This window comes from Dipodomys merriami, unplaced genomic scaffold (assembly GCF_024711535.1).
Source record: "Dipodomys merriami isolate MVZ:Mamm:240054 unplaced genomic scaffold, mDipMer1.0.p SCAF_154, whole genome shotgun sequence".
Taxonomy (NCBI): domain Eukaryota; kingdom Metazoa; phylum Chordata; class Mammalia; order Rodentia; family Heteromyidae; genus Dipodomys; species Dipodomys merriami.
In genome coordinates, this window is record NW_027202871.1 from 317,667 (window position 1) to 334,883 (window position 17,217).

At 44.9% G+C, this 17,217-nt stretch overlaps 1 protein-coding gene across 1 annotated transcript in view; it reads right to left on the reverse strand.

The window, feature by feature from the left end:
• Positions 1–5,591: 5,591 nt before the first annotated feature.
• Ppm1l (protein phosphatase, Mg2+/Mn2+ dependent 1L) overlaps positions 5,592–17,217 on the reverse strand; it is a 188,512-nt gene continuing 176,886 nt past the window's right edge. The window contains exons 3-4 of the mRNA XM_070022841.1: positions 10,735–10,896; positions 5,592–8,142 (exon numbers count right to left, since the gene is read on the reverse strand). Of these exons, the coding sequence (XP_069878942.1) occupies positions 7,796–8,142; positions 10,735–10,896 (509 nt within the window). The 3' untranslated portion in view covers positions 5,592–7,795. The remainder of the gene's footprint in view (positions 8,143–10,734; positions 10,897–17,217) is intronic.

Consider the following 17,217-nt stretch of genomic DNA (forward strand, 5'->3'; position numbering starts at 1 on the left):
CAAAACACACCCGAGTTTCACTTCTTACCATTCACTCCTGATTATATGTACAGAGAGAATTGTGAATCAGTAGGATTCTAATGGCTGTGGAAATGACCAGGTAGGCAAATGATTCATAAAAATAAAGTGATCTTTTTTTTTGTTTTGTTTTCTTTTTTTTTTTTTTTTTTTGGTCCGGTCGTGGGGCCTGAACTCTGGGCCTGGGCACTGTCCCTCAGCTCTTCAGCTCAAGGCTAGTGCTCTACCACTTGAGCCACAGCGCCACTTCCGGCTTTTTTCTTTTTGCTTATGTGGTGCTGAGGAATCGAACCCAGGGCCTCAGGCATGCAAGGCAAGCGCTCTACCACTGAGCCACCTTCCCAGCCCCCAAAATGATGTCTTTTGTGGTTAAAAAGTCTGAAAAAAAAGGTCTGATATTTTAGAGGTTCTCTCCAACCCTCCCCCCCCCCCCCCCCGCTACAGAAAACAGAGACTATTCTAATTGAAAATGAAAATTCCATGTGCAGATCTTTGGGGTATGTAATTAATGTATCCCCAATGCATGATTTTGAACGATCTGGCAGTTCCAATACACAGAACCAGATGATCGTTCTTTGTTCTTTTCTGGAAGGTCCGCCTCTTGTCAGACGCCTGCTGTCCTCTTGGCAGGTGGATTCTGTGCACTGTGTCAGCCCCACATTCTCTCCCCATGGGGCAAATCAGAAGTTCAATGTGTTATCATGCATTATCTGAAAATACTTCTATTTGAATTAGAAAATCCAGCTTCTAACATGTTCATGCAGAAACAAGTGGCGATAAGAGGCAGGAAGTTGTAGGTGGGGAACCCTTAGGATGGATGCACACTAAACAGGTAAAAAGGAGGTTGTCAGAAATTTAGATGGTCATACGTTACCACAGAGATCCTTCTGTTTCTTCACCGGGGCCCCTATCCCACCCAGGGTCCCCCAAATCTTCATCTCAGCTTGGAAAAGCTGACGAGGAACACTGAGCAACTGATGTGGTGTGCTTATGTGTGAAGGATGTTCTCAACTGCTGACCAATCTATCATATGTAGGAAAAAATGATCCTAATTGTCATATCCTTATAAATCTAAGCCCCAGGGAAGAAACTGAATTATGTCAATGGCAGAGTTCACCCTGAGCTCATTTAGAATTAACTCTCCAGTTCTGACTCAGAATAATCATTCCTCTCAACACCCTAAAATTTCTTATTTTTGTGCCCCCTTCCCCCCCACCCCCCGTGGCTTCCCAAGGGAATGCTGAGGTATAGATTTCCTATGATATCAAGTACTGTATGTTCTATAAATTAAGATTTACTTCAGTAATTGAATAAATTTGAAAGGCCATGTTACTGTTCCAACATTAATATATATTTCAGATATATTAAAAAGGGCAAACCATATTTTCTAGAGTACAGGCAATAGTTAAGCTTTTGCTACTGTTGTATCTATTATCCCACTTCTGAATATGTGTTGGAGATAAAAAAAAAATGACCGAGATGTTAAATACAGTTCCCACTGCCTGGTGTCTGTAATCCTATTTGAAAGGCTATTTACTTCTAGGATCTTTAAAGTTTCTAAAAAGGGCTATCTCCTCTTTGAAAATGTACAAATTCTACAGATTCATAATTAAACCATGTACAGGAATTGGAAAGTCAATAGAGCCCAGGGCGGCAGCAAGCTGAGACACGTGTTTGCACAGGGATATGGAACCGGAACTGTAATTTCACCAGTCTCATTAGTAAAAAAGCAAGCTTCCTTTCTAGTGTGTTGGTGAGCAGTAACAACTGTTCTCTGCTGATCTGTGGGTAGGAGTTAGAAATTGTATGTGGTAAACTCACATTTCAGAGAACCTCCATTCCCATGTTAATTCCTGGGTATCTTTGGAGGGGTGTGTTGGTGGGGTACATCTGGCCTGAAAAAGTCACTTGGTACATGGTAGCCTGGACAGATGTACTGCTGTGTGTCGTTTGCCACCCTCAGCCTTCCGCCGGTATTGATAGTTTCTGTACGGCTCATCATGTTATAAATATCCTGTATTGATCATTCTGCATGCTGCCATGTGATGTTATAAATATCCAGTGGCCCTTGGCAGGAAAAAGTTCCTTAACCCCTTGCCCACCGAATTCCTTGATTACATTACTTTGCTTTGGTATGAATACATTTTAAATGACTAATTAAAATACAAATATTTGGAATAATGCAAGCTAGTCCGTTTAGCTTCTGGATTGCACCAGGCAATGGGAGAATGTGCGGCGAATACAGTCTCTCAGCTGCCGAGGCCAGGGGCTCGGGCAGACCTCCTCAAGACCACCCAAACCGCACCCAGAGCTGCCCACAGCCTCCATCGTAATCCACTGTGCTGAGCTGGGGGTGTGGGTCCTTTGTTTTTGTTTTTCAAAATGACTAAATGGGCTGTGGTAAATGCTAGATAGGCTTTTGTGGTTAAAGTGGGCCAGGTGATAGGAGTTCTAGGATAAATAAAAACATGTCCCTAAATAGAATCTGTCCCTTGGCTTCCTGCTGCATGCTGGACAGAGAACATGGCTGTGATCATCTGTCACAATGAGCAGTTATGTGTTCTCCTCAAAGACCTGAACTGTGGTCAACTGAACAATGGGAAAGCATTAACACTACTAAGTCTGGGGGAAAATATACACGTTAAAACATAACACACGCCAATCGAAACTTCACAGTGCTGACAGCCCACTGACCCTTGTAACCCGCCAACTGGCCACAGGATTGTCCTTGTAGATGGCCGCCCTACTGTAGGTAACAGCCAGAGGATGGGTATATTCCTGTAGACATGTAATTTTAAACAAGTGCCCTTACCCCAAGTCATGCTGTAGCACACTGGATTATTTATAGGGCTATCTGCTATAATTTCCAAACACACTGGACCAGGCCTAGAGTGACTACCATCAAGCTTTACATTTTAGGCAAGAAATGACTTGCCAAACTGAATCAGAGAAGGTAGGCTGACAAGGGACAGGAATTTGAGGACGTATGAACTATACCTTCCAAATTATTTCATTGAATGTGGACAGAACAACAGGAAAGAGACTAAACAGATGTTAATAATCGTTTACATTTCTATTATTTTATAAGTTAATTAAAAATCTCAGTAAAGATTCAAAGGTGAATTAAAACCAAGTATTTTCCCCCCTGCTCTATTATTTTCTCTATGTACTTTACTATTACACTGTGATGAAATGCAGAAATATTTTGATTCAATCTGAAAAGCAGAAAAGCAATGGAAAACTCTTGGAACCGATCTGAGAACTGCTTAGCTGCAGGACAGCTCTTGCTTGTTATTTCCATAAAAGGAGAAAGATGATATTTATAGTCAAGGAAGACGGCTGAACGTCTGCTACCAACGTGAGCTACCAGCAGTCATAGTCTGAGTCTCTCTGCCAACCTCTCACGTGAGAGGACTAATAATTGTCAACTGTACTATTACTGCTTAAGGTCAACATGAATGAGGAAACTGGCTCTATTTTGATATACCAGGATTTCCCCAAAGCGATCCCACTGAATTGTACTTCCTGGGACTTTTCTTAGATATTACTCAACAAATTGTTCTGTGGTCCAAACAATCTGGAAAACACTGAACAGAAATAATATAGGTAGATGCTGTTTTTCCTTCACTTCCAGGACATTTAAATCCCTATGTGCCCTTTCTAAGAAAGTATGTGTTTTCCAGACTTCTCTGATTTGGAACTCCTATGCTGAGAAAAGCATCTTTGGAACTTGTGCTCTCGGAGCCACACAGGGAAACATGATTTCCACTACTCCTGCAGTGACTAGCTGAAGAGGCTACAGAACAGTGAGTTAACTGAGTGCATTTATTTTAATGCAGGTAAAGTCCACCGATCCAGTATGGCATCTAACAGTGATGTCATTTCTCCCGGGATTGGATCAGGAATGCTGGTGTGAAAATCCAAGGCAATTTTGGGGAAAACTATTCAGAAAAGATTAGTCTAATGGTAGGTCAAAGGGAGGAAAAAAATCATTGGAAAATAACAATTTTCAACAGAGGATGCATTCCTATACGATGTACAATGTAAGGTTGCCTTTTAGAGTACAAACCAGAACGTTAGATGTGCCAGGAATTCAGTGAGAAAAAAAAATAAGGTCTTCCTGGCAAAGGAAATGAGCTCACTCCCTTTATGAGCCCCTCATACAATTCCAGACTCCCCCTCCTGCCCCCCACCCCCCCAAGTGAGCCTTGCCATTGTGGAATGTAATTCCTAGAATCACTCAGATTAAGACTGGATGAAGCTACCACAGTGGTTGGGACCGAGCTCGCCATTGTGCAAAATGTCACAACCATCACACTTGGGTGGAATGGGGTGTTTTCAGTGACCTCGCCTGAAAATGTGCTTTACTGTAACACTTACTTGTAAAATACTCCCGACACACACACGGTCCAAGAGGCCAACACTGAATTCACAGCAAGGGTCAGCTGGCTACCGGTAGTGATTACATATGCAAACAGTCATGCTGTGTTTGAACAGACTCCAAGTTGATAGTCTTGAGCAAGTTCTTCATGGATTTTAAAAAAAAAATACAGGTGTCGGGAACTGAGAACTAGCTTGAAGATTTTCCTATTTAAGTATAGTTTTTATGATTACAGAACTACATATGTAGTTATTTCAAAAGACCCCATCCCCCCTCCCCATCTCTACTTGGGGGGGATTACAGTGCCAGTGAGCAGGCTCAGAGCGGTGACATACAAAGACCTGGACGTGGTGTCTTTCTTGCTGGGGGCTCCTAGGATGCACTCATTCTCAGCTTCAGTTCTGGAAGACAGTTTTTCTAAACCCATTCCGACATTTGGCACCAGGGGGACTATTGGCAATTGGAACTCAGGCTCTCTAAGGAGTGCAGCGAGCGGCCTCGGGCGGTCATTCCAAAGCTCTGGCAGTGCTGGTCTGGGAAACTCCGCAGGCAAATCTGTCACTTTCCCTCAGCTAGTCAACCTTCCTGAGCTTTTCCAAAGGGTGAGTAGCCAGAGCACCCCTGGGCAGCCCAGGGTGCTGCTGTAGATCCCTGCTGCTGGACGAGGCCGCAGGGGGACAGAGGACTCCAGGAGGACCCTCGGGAAGGGAATAAAGCATCTGATTTTATAACTTAACTATGCATCATGCTGCTACTATTTTTCTTAGAATTTCTAAAATTTGCTTAGAATTTCTTAAAAGTCTCCAAGTCATAGTGGGGGGGGGGAATGCAGAAAAGGAGGAGTATGAGACATACACTCGTTTGGTTAAAAATCCAAAACAAGCTAATTTCCCACATAAAAATGTGAAGATGTGGTGTGAACCTCAATTAGAAGGTTATAACCACTGCACCAGCATGATCTGATAAGAAATTTTCCTTGGTGAATAAACACCAATTTACTAGTTTAGTAGCATTTCTTTCGTCTTCAGCAAAATATTACTATTTCTATTCTAGACCTAAAAAAGGATGTAGAATTTTAAAATGTGTTTTCCTCGTTATTATGCATTATTGTTAGGCAAAAAATAAGGGTGAAACTGGGTGCTGGTGGTTCACACCTGTAATCCTAACAACTCAGGAGGCAGAGATCTGAGGATGCAGTGTGGAGACAGCCCAGCTGGAAAGTTTATGACTCTTATCTTCAATTAACCAGCAAAAAGTGGGGTTGTGGCTCAAGTGATAGAGTACTAGGCTTGAGCCCAAAAGCTAAGGAATAGTGTAGTGTCCACACCCTGAGTTCAAGTCCCAGTACCAACACACAGAAAACAATGAAGATAAATAAGGAAGGCGAGGTGGGTATGGATGATAAAATGCTAGTGCTTCAGTTAGAGAATGGACTATGTTAACGAACCCTCAGCAAACAGCCTGATTGCCCAACATCCTTGACTCGGTGGACTTGTCACACCGTCTCCCAGCCCACCCCCACCTGAACACGCACCCATGCATTCAGTGGCTTTCTACAGGATCTAAAAGGGGTGGTAGATATTTTGTACTAAAACCTTCTACAGTTAAGAAGCAATAACCAATATTCTAATTCTAAGGTTGGGAAATACAGTGTGTGTGTGTGTGTGTGTGTGTGTGTGTGTGTGTGTGTGTGTGTGTGTGTAAAAGTAAGCAAATCTCTTGGGAAATCATTAATAATCCTCAGTGCAGTCAAAGGAAGGTTAAGCTGTGGGAAGAGTCAAGGCAAAGGGCAGACCTCAGCAGCCCAAGTTCATCTTTCTTCTTCACAGGTCTTGACACAGAAGGGCTTCTTGGGGAGGCTCTGCAGCTGAAGGACGGAGGCAGGATACTGGGGAAGGAAGGCGCCGGTGAAGCGGGGCTGGATGGCTTCAGAAAGAACCAGACCCAGGTTCAGCCCGTACAGGTAGAAAGGCAACAAGACTCTTGTTTGGCTGCTTGAGTTGCCTCTATTTCTTTAGACAAAGAGGATAACCGAGATTTTCTCTAAGTTAACATAAAAAATACTAAGGCTAGGGGAAAAAAACAGGACTTTGGTGACAGGAAATGGAGAGCAGCAAACCAGGTCTCCAAATCCTTCTCCATACAGAGCCTTCCTTGAGGTGCAAACCAGCTTTGCAGGCCCTGGGCTGTCTTCCTCCAGGTGATGGGAGGCAGTTCACATTTGTCTAGGGAAGCCTCTTTGCATGGCTGATAAGAGAAGCATGTCCAAGAAGTTCCTCCAATTCTCAAGTGTGCAAATGGTGGTTGGAAACTGAGCTTCAAGGGACCCACACACATTTCTCGGCCGCTGCTTCTCTAATCTCTGCTTGACAGATACTCGAAAGTCAGTGTGCTGGGGGAGGAAAGCCAGCTTCATGGGAAGCAAAGCTTGCTGCACAGAAAGCAAAGCTAGCTGCAAGGGAAGCAAAGCTAGCTGCACAGGAAGCAGCACTTGGGCAGTGGTCTCTCCAGCTCTCTCCTTTCTCTCCCAGTTCAGACAGACTTCCAGGGGCACTGGGAGTTTCTCTCTCCTAACTCACTCTTAAAGATGGAAGGAATCAGACACTGTAGTTTGCTTTGTTGCTTCCCCTCATGTTGTATTGGTAAGAGGACAAATTGTGGGGTTTGGCAGCCAAACATCTGTCTGTCACAGATGCGAGCCAGAGACATAGTCATGCGCAATGGAGAGAATCGTACCAGGGTGGGCCAGGAGTCATCAACTAAGCGGGGAGTGAGGGCAGGGCCCATTCCTGCTGTGGAGGCCATGCCAGGATGCCAGGATGCCCTGCTATCTGGTGCTTGCCACTCCCTTCAGTCTCCATGAGCAAGCCACCAAGAACCCATTACAGATCTGCCTCAGGGCAGCTGCAGTCTCGGGAGGACAAAGCATTTTTGGACCACTGTCCTTAGGGAGAGGGTACTGGCATTCTGGCTCCCAACTGGCCAGGCAGCACAGTGCCCATCCCATGTGGCAGGGAAGGCATGTCCCTGCCCCTGGATGCAGAGCGGCCATGAAGGCTGAACCCTGGATGACTGTGATGGAGATCCTGAAAAGAACTGCTCCGAGCACACGGGCCATCCCCGGGTTTGTGCATCTACAGCTACCTACTTATATATTTTGACACTGATGAGAGAGTTGGGAAAGCATGAAGAAACCATTTTCCAGCCTTTCCACCACTTTGGCCAGGGCATCTCTGTTCATCTCTCCATTATCAATCTAAGACCACCAAGGGAGGGAGGGGGACGCTCAGAGTCTGGGGCGGATGATCCTAATTACAATTCCCACACCTTTTACTACATGAAAGAGACCAGTGTGTGAAAAGTCCTTGTCTAAGGCAGCGAAGACCCCTAGAGGGTTCACTGCTCTTCTGTTTTGCTGCTATTCCTGAACTTCACCACCATGACTGTAATATTGTCAGGGCAGCCTCTATAAAATGACTGTAAAACTATGCTCTTTGCCCCAAAGTGAGGTTCATCCAAGCGCTCCTTGATGAATCGAACGGCTTCTTCATTGCTGAAAGCATCCCACAGGCCATCAGAAGCCAAGATCATGAACTCCGGCTGGAGCTTGTCCAGGTCAAAGGTCAGGATGTCGGGGTCCGGGATGACCACATTGAGATTTTTCAGTGGATAATCTCCCAGGGATCGAGACATGGCCAGGATTCCCTGGACCCTCCACGAGCCATTGAAACTGATGAAACCACCTGGAAAGACAAGAGTGAGGGAGAGAGTGAGTTTGCCCAGTGGGTATCTCCCACAGTTGATACAGTCTGGGTAAGTGAGTGACAAGGCAGTCTACTCCATGTGAGCTGGGCCAAGTATGTCCCCTCTTCCTCATCACATCAGGATCCTGCTGCCTGGTTTGGGGATTGAAAACCTCGCTTGGGCCCCCATTCTTGGCATCTCTATGGATTTCAAGAATATTAAAGGGAAGAGATGATGAAGAAGGTGAATATATTTGCAGCTCTTTCTATGCATTTCTGAAAGCAGAATAAGGTAATCTATTGAAATCACTTCTTAAGAAGTGGGGAGTAAGCTGGGTACCACTGACTCACGCATTGTGATCCTAGCTACCCATAAGGCTGAGATCTGAGGATTGGGGTTCAAAACCAGCCAGGTAGAAATGTTCATGAGACTCTTACCTCTAACTAACCAGCCAAAAGTCAGAAGTGGAGGTGTAGATCAAAAGGTAGAGCATTAGCCTTAAGAAAAAAGCTGAGCAAGAGTTCAAGGCCCTGAGTTCAAGCCCCAGTACTGGTGCCAAAAAAAAAAAAAAGACAAAAATGAAGTGAGGAGCAGAAGGGAGGTACATTTATATGCATGCATGGAAGTATCACAATGAAACCCTACTGTACAATTAATATATGCTTATAAAAATGGAAAAAGAGCCAGGCAGAAGTGGCTCATGCCTGTAATCCTAGCCACTCAGCCAGCAGGCTGAGATCTGAGGATCATGGTTTGAAGCCAGCCTGAGCAGGAAAGTTCATGAGACTCTTATCTCCAATAAACTACTAAGAAAAAGCCAAAAGCAGCACTGTTGCTCAAATGGTAGAGTGCTAGTCTTGAGCACAAAGAGGCTCAGGGACAGCACCCAGGCCCTGAGTTCAAGTCCCACGATGCACCAAAAAAAAAAAAAAAAAAAAAAAAGGAAAAAGAAACCAAATAACCCAACATGTACAGTATTTTACTCAGATTGATTGGCTCTCATATTATAGTTTTGAGCAGGAAGGGAAGAGCTGTCCCGAAAGGAAGGCTGGTGTCAGAGGAAACATAAAGACAGTAAAACTAATCACTGTTCCTCAGGCCTTCCCATAAAATACACCACTGATGCAACTATGTAGAAGAACAGAATAAGATGGATTCACCTCCTTGGAGATGATGTCTGTATTTGCTTCTAGAAGGATCATTGCAGAGGAGGGGTGGATTGGTGGGTACAAGCAGGAAGAGGATGGGGGATAAATGGCAGTGATGTTTCAAAAAAGGGTGCTGGATGCCAGCATTCCAGGTGTAGTGTGTACACCTTGGCTTGTGCCGATACAAGCCCGGGCTAACTGCGTCTCAAGCACAGGCTCACAGCAGTCCCCGGGGGAGAGGCAGTCAGGTGGATGCTCCCAACTGCCTGCAGCTCAGCGAAGCTTGGCAGATGCTCTGAGATCATTGTTTGTTCCAGCTCATCGGCAGCGATTGTGACCGAAGCCTTCATTCTAAATGATTCGGGGTTATAATACAATTTCAATAACTTTTTGGCTCAACACGACAGCTTCCTACTGTGAAAATTCAAACATTCATTAGGTTCACTTCATTTACTCATTGGGCAGAAGCTGACCTGCAGAGACGGAGAGTCTCTCTGCAGATTAACAAGACAGCTGGGGCCCATGTGGGCCAGAGCTGTGTGTGTGTGTGTGTGCGCGCGCGTGTGCGCCTGTATGCATGCATCCCACTTCTCTACTCTGGCAGCCGGTCTGCGGCCTGGCATATCATGAGGATGCAGCTGTCAGGGAAGGGAAGGAATTCTTCCCTCAAGTGCTTTGTGTTCTCCTTATGACATACTACTATGTAACTTGTTTTCTTTTTTTTGTTAGTATTGGTGTATACTATCATCTTCCCCTATGTAACTTTTCAGGGGGAGGAGGTATGGTGGATAAATGAGTGAATACAAGACCTCTTTATTTTAAAATATTTACTTTTACCAGTTAGGTCCTGAGGCATGGAAATAAACAAGACCAAGTTCTTGCTTTCAAAAAGGTTAAGGTCAGGAAGGGATGGGCATGGGAGAGGGCCAGCTCTGCCAACGCTCAATGAGAGGAGACCTAAGGACATTCTTAGAGGATCCAGGCAAAGACAGAACTCAAGAGTGGGAGCGCTTGTGGCACACACCCTGGTTCTATCTGGTAGAGAACAAGCTATTTCCATCCACTCAGCAGTAATGGCATTTGCAAAGCCCAGATGAACCAGAAACAAGGATCACGTGAGAAATGATCAAATGTTTGGGGGGACTGGAAGGAAGCAGGATGTGGCAAGAGTCCTAGAAAGATACAAGAAGAAAGTACTCAAAGACATCATCAGCCCTTTTAAGCTGGAATAGGAAATCCTTGGTCCTACAGAGGCACAGCCAGTAGCTATTTATTTGATAGGAAACATTACAGAGCCACATTCCGGTACCCTCAGGAGCAGACTCTGCACTGACCAATGAACTGCAGGACAACAGGGCAGTTTATCTCACAAGCACTCCCCAAACAATTGCCTTAGCCACCAGACAACCTGGCAGACATTCCTTGGAGTTGGTCAAAACTCACCGGCTCTCTTGATCCTCTTTCTTTCCTTCAATTGGTAAGGTTTGTGGTCATGAGACAAAGGAATGGCGTTCCCATCTTTGTCACACAGAACTCCTCTTGAGTCACCTACATTGGCCACGGTGAGGTCTTTATCTGACAGTAGAGCAATCAAACACGTCGTGCCTACAAAACAGAAGAGAGAGGCAGTGATAGAGGTCAGCAGTGCATGGAAGTACAGTTGTTCTTGGTTACCAGATTCTTCTGTCATTAAAGCGGCTCCTGCTGGGTAACAGTTTTACTCCAGCTACTCTGGGAATGATCACTGCCACTTCAACAATACTGATCATGGCTGACAGTCCATTTTCTTAACCCTGTTAGTGTCACTGAAATAGGCTGGGCTAGCATTATCATTTCCCTCCATCACTTTGTTTCAGCTACCCTTAATTTAAAAACATTGTGTTCCACAGGATTAGGAGAGAATCCAAATCATTTTCAAGTCCCAGGTGACTGGTATGTGTTTTCAAGCTTCTCATTGGTGTGGAGGTTGTGAGAAGACTCAGTAAAAATGGGGAGGCTGTAAGGGGACTGGTATCCTTGGATCAGTGTGCTGAAGGGCAGCTGCTTAGCAGGTATATCCTACAGCCCCATGGTGGAATGGTTGGTGCCAGGAATCAGGGCAGCTCCAGGAGGGACGGAGAGGATGCACAGGCCAAGCAGGGGACCTGTGGTGACGTCAGAAAGGAGGTCGAGGTGGGCGTTGGGAGGGGACACAGTCAGAAGGGAAGCAAGGCATGCTTTATGGTTTGGAGCCCACACCAAGTCAACAAAAGGACAAGCGCTCCTCAGCCCTTTTAGAAATGAGAATGAATCAAAGCAAAGAGGTGAATCAGCTTTCTAGCTGGCACAGCCAGGGTCTGGCCTTCTCCTGTTTCCCATCCTTCTGAAGGTGTCACTAAGCAAATATCCACTGAAATGCACCCCCATTCATCCCACCTCTTGAACTAATAGATTCTTTATTTCTTAGTATTTATTAATTACTCTTCATGAACGGTTTCCCCTTATTAAGAACATCAGTTTCCATAGCAAGGACGTAAACTGCATCCAACGTAAACTGCATCCAAATAGTTTTTTAGTCTTTATAGAAGAAAAAAAATTTAACAAGTAAAGACACATGGATATCAAAAGCAGGGAGAACTAGAATTAGCATATTCAGTGACTACAGTTCAGTTTGAAGTGTTTATCTATTTTTGGTACAGGTCCTGGAGCTTGAACTCAGGGCCTAGGTGTTGTCTCTAAGCATTTTTTTTTTGCTCAAAGCTAGTGCTCTACTATTTGAGTCAGAGCTCCATTTCTGGCTTTTGGTGGTTCATTGGAGATAAGAGTCTCACAGACTTTCCTGCCCAGGCTAGCTTTGAAATGCAATTCTCTGGTCTCAGGCATGAGCTATAGGCACCCAGCTTTGGAAGCTCTATTCTTGTCTATTTGACTGCTTTGAGTAGAACAAGGTAGGGGTGACACTGATAAAGAAGCACTGTCTCACATTCTGACTTGTTGATTTGAAACTCCTCGTACAACTACTTAAATAGAAAAAAAAAATTAAAACTGCCTTGATTAGAAATGGAAGCACATGAAATGGTTAACTTAAGATTTCTTATAACACACACATAGACACACACACACGCACACACGCACACACACACACACACACACACGAGAGGACAGACAACCACAGAGGACTATCAAAGCAAATGTTTTACTTGTTTTTTAAAGCAGCCATAAAAAATAGAAATATAAATAGAAGGGCTGGGAAGGTGGCTCAGTGGGAGAGCGCTTGCCTTGCATGCTCAAGGCCCTGGGTTCGATTCCTCAGCACCACATAAGCAAAAAGAAAAAAGCCGGAAGTGGCGCTGTGGCTCAAGTGGTAGAGCGCTAGCCTTGAGCTGAAGAGTTGAGGGACAGCGCCCAGGCCCAGAGTTCAGGCCCCACGACTGGACCCCCCCCCAAAAAAAAAGAAATATAAATAGAAGCACAATTAAAAATAACTAGGAATCATTATTCCTAGGTGCTGTGTGTGTATGTATGTATGTGTGTGTGTGTGTGTGTGTGTGCACATACATGTGCATGTGCGTGTCATATTGGTCCTGGGGCTTGAATTCAGGGCCTGGGCAGTATGCCCAAGCTTTCAAGTTCAAGGCTAGCACGGGAGCCACAGTTCCCTTCTTGGCTTTGTGATGGTTAATTGGAGATAGGATTCTTACAGACCTTCCTGCCTGGGCTGCCTTGGAACCATGCTCCTCAGATCTCAGCCTCCTGAGTAGCTATGATTACAGGCCTGAACAACCAGTGCCTGGCTTACTCCCAGATTTTTACGTTGGCTACCTGTGATTCTATAACCATGTTTGCTTTGTCCTAGAGCATCTTTGTGGGGAAACCCATGAGATACCATCAGAGCATAAAATCTCCTACAAGGCACGTTCTTGGAGTCAGAGACATTGCTTTACGGGATGTCCAGGCTGTGGGCATTATACCAATGTGGCTCTTGAAGCCAAATATCACTGGCAGGCTGTCTGTGCTCTGGGTGAACATGTGTCTCATTTGGATTTCTACACCACTGAAGTCACTGCCATTAACTTGGTTGACACTCCTAAGATGCATGTTCTTGTCTAGCAGGCTTTTCTTTCTGGTACTATAGGGTCCAGGAAAGTACAGGGATCCACCTGGCTGAGATGTAGTCTCCCAACCCCATTTCAACCAGGGCATTTTCACACCCACTGGGCTGCGTAGTGAGTTTCTATGTCAGACCCTTTTACAGTCATTACTGCTCCTCTAAGAAAGAACTCTGAAATGGAATCGCATCTGTGAGTAACAATCACTCAAGGTATGTGTGTGTGTTGGGGGAGAACACTACTGGGAGGGAGCTGAGCTAATAAGGAGAATGAAGGAGGCTGACTGCTTTTAAACAGATTACTTGCAGCTATGAAACTAGAAAAAAAAATCACTCAAGGGCTTTTAAGTAGATAGCAACGTAACAGAATTTGTGTTTCCATCTTTCCAGTGGCAATAAGGAAGATAGCTAACCTTGAAGGAGTGAGAAGAAGTAGTTAGAGAGGATATAAATTGATGTGGCTGACATAAGGGTAGAATTATTATTATTATTATTATTATTATTATTATTATTATTATTATTATTATTATTATTATTATTATATTTTGTCAGTCATGGGGCTTGAACTCTGGGCCTGGGCGCTGTCCCTCAGCTCTTCAGCTCAAGGTTAGCACTCTACCACTTGAGCTACAGCACCACTTCTGGTTTCCTGGTGATTCATTGGAGATGAGTCTCACAGACTTTTCTGCCCAGGCTGGCTTTGAACTGTGATCCTCAGATCTCAGCCTCCTGAGTAGCTAGGATCACAGGCATGAGCCACCAGTGCTCCGCTATAGGCACAGAATTTTAAAACCAAAATGGGTAGGTCATGGAGAAGGAGGAGATTGAGGGAGAAAGGGAAGGCTCAGGACAATCTCTGTGTCTAAGTGACGGAACTCGGTGCTCCGTGGATAAGAACTCAAGTGGAAGTCAGCCAGGGGCTTCTGGAGAAGGCTTTGTCCTTTACTAAAAGACAGAACATAAAATGACTCATTATTCTGACTCAGTATTGACCCACACGTTTCCCAGATCCCTGTAGCCCGGAGGGGCTGTTCGGTGTCAGGGCAAGGAGTTGGGGTGGTAGGGCAGAGTGGTAAAGAGCCTGTGCCCTGGCAGGAAACTGCTGAGCCAGCTACTGCTGCCCTCCCTTGTTCTGTGAGACGATAAATGTCTTCTTTTTGAGGCTTTTGGAGTTGAATGTGCCTCTTGTTCCTTGTACTAGCCTGGCTGAGTGAGGGGGGCCATGATCTCTGCCTCAGGGGCTTGCTGATGGGAGGTTCAGAGTCCTGGACTCCCTCCCTCAGCTGTGGGCTACACTCAGGATTTATGAGCTGCTTTTGTCAACAACTCAATCCCATGGTTTGCACACAAAAATGGAGATCTACCTCATGATGCAGATTTCAGGAATGTACTACCTAGAAGAATCTGAGGTCTGGCTAAACTCACAACAAACAACAGACAGGTAGGCAGTGTTGGAGATAACAGACAGGTCTTTCTTCTCTCTGCAGAAAACCCTGTCTACACCTGGGTGGGCCCAGGATGTTCTGGAGAAATGATCAGGACGAAGCAGTGCAGCGTGCAAAGGTGGGAGGGAGAACCAGAAAAACTCAGAAACAAAGCAGATGCTTTACCATAGGGCCTCTTATTGTTTGCACTCTGCAGTCTTGGCCTAGGATTGTTAAGACATCTTATAATCTAATTTTATGTGACAAAACAAACTGCTCTGTTGTTGAGAAACTACACGAAAAAAAAACCACTGTGCCCAAGAGAAAATGGACAAATTACTTTTTATGCTTGAGGAAAATATTCTAGGTTCTAGTTTTGAAATGAATGCTTTATCCTTCATGATACTCGTGCTGAAAGAATCCCAGGACCCAAATATCATCCTTAGTTCTGAACCGTGTGGTGATGACATAATTTAATCTAGCTGAGAATTCAGTTCCGAATCTGGAAGAGATCCTGGAAGTGAATGCCATAGCACCATTTCACAGTTAAAAAAAAAATTCTGAAGGGGCTGGGAAGGTGGCTCAGTGGTAGAGCGCTTGCCTTGCATGCATGAGGCCCTGGGTTCAATTCCTCAGCACCACATAAGCAAAAAGAAAAAAGCTGGAAGTGGCGCTGTGGCTCAAGTGGTAGAGCGCTAGCCTTGAGCTGAAGAACTGAGGGACAGCGCCCAGTCCCAGAGTTCAGTCTCCATGACCGGACCCCCCCCCCCCCCCAAAAAAAAAATTCTGAAGAAGTGAATTGGTGTAGACTAGGTTTCAAGGTCCTCACTGACTGTGGTGTGGCTGGCTGACCTTTGACCTTCAGAAATGGCACCGTCATCCACTCAGTTGCTCAGCCAGACACGAGGAGTCACCCTTGGTCTCTCCTTCCCTCCTTTCTGACAGTCAGTACACCACGGAGTACTGTTACTTCTAAAACACATCTTCAACTCTTCCTGACCTCAGTCATATCAGTTGACACGTACACGTGTACATTATTAACCCAGGCAGACACACACACACACACACACACACACACACACACACACACACACACACACACACACACACACACACACACACACACAAAAAGATTCAAAGTGAATGGGTCACAACAGCCAAAGGACCATTTATCTTACACAACATAGGAGAATCCAACACACTTTTAGGATGAGGAGAAATAAAATAGGTTTATCTAGTGCAAGTCTGACAAGGAATGTTAGTTTAATAACACAATTTCAGGGCCTAGGATCCATTAAGGCCTGATAACAGAAGGAAATTACCTCGGCATGCAACAGTATTGGGTGAAGCCTGTCACTAATGAACACATCAGCCAGCAGTGATAAGATCACTGTCCACACGAGTTTCCAGCCTGACTCCTTTCTCCAGCCCATGCTGTGATCAGCTGTCTCAGAAAAGCAGATAAAGCACCATACGTCTCTCAGATAAGACTCCTGCCCCCTGGCCCGGCTGCATAATTCTCAAAGTCTGCTCAAGTCTGGCCTGCTTGGAGCTACTCACTGATTTTTCTGCTAATAATGATTTCCTTGACATGGGCACACTTTGCCAAGGATGAGATCTGAAGGAGAAGGAGACAGCCCAGTCTCTCTGTCTCTCATTGAATTTTTTTTTTTTCCATTTAACAAAGCAGTTTAAGAGACGTGAGGGCAGGGGAGGGGTGAAAGGGGACGGGTGAGAACGCTGAAAGGGGTAACATCCATCAGGAGGTACTGTATTCATAAACTCCTTTATACAGCTACCTAAAAGATAGGAAAAGATGACCATCAACATGTGAGTCTAACTTTGGGTTAGGGGACTATTAGATTTGTACTGATTAAACCAAACAATAGTTCCTCCAATGGATCTTGGTTGATGAGAAATTCTATTATTTTAAGCCGTAGCATTATAGAGTTTAACTCTACATGTGCTAGTTTTGTTCTCTCAACAGAGTCATCATTAAGTGGACTGCAAGAAGTGAAAACCAGTAGATGGATGAGTGCCAGCCAGAGCTTCCCCATAAAAGTGCACCCCTCTAAATGGGAAGTGGGGAGAGGGAGTCCGAGTTCATGATTCCAGTATTAAATATTCACACCTAATCACAATTAAAGAACAGATGTGCCAGTCTCATTCTCAACGACACTACTTTGAATCTGAAACGTTCTCTGATTACACGTTTCAATTGCATTGAGAGTAATGTTTATTTTCTCCTTGCCTGCAGGTCCTTCTGGTTCTTCCTTTTCAGTTTTATGAGCTTGTTAAAGAGGGACACTTCCTGTTCAAACTGATTCTCCAGTGAGAATCTTAGAAAATGATGGGAAGCCCTAGGGCTTTGGGGGCCTTCTGGACCCTCTAGACTCCACTATTTGGGGGTACATG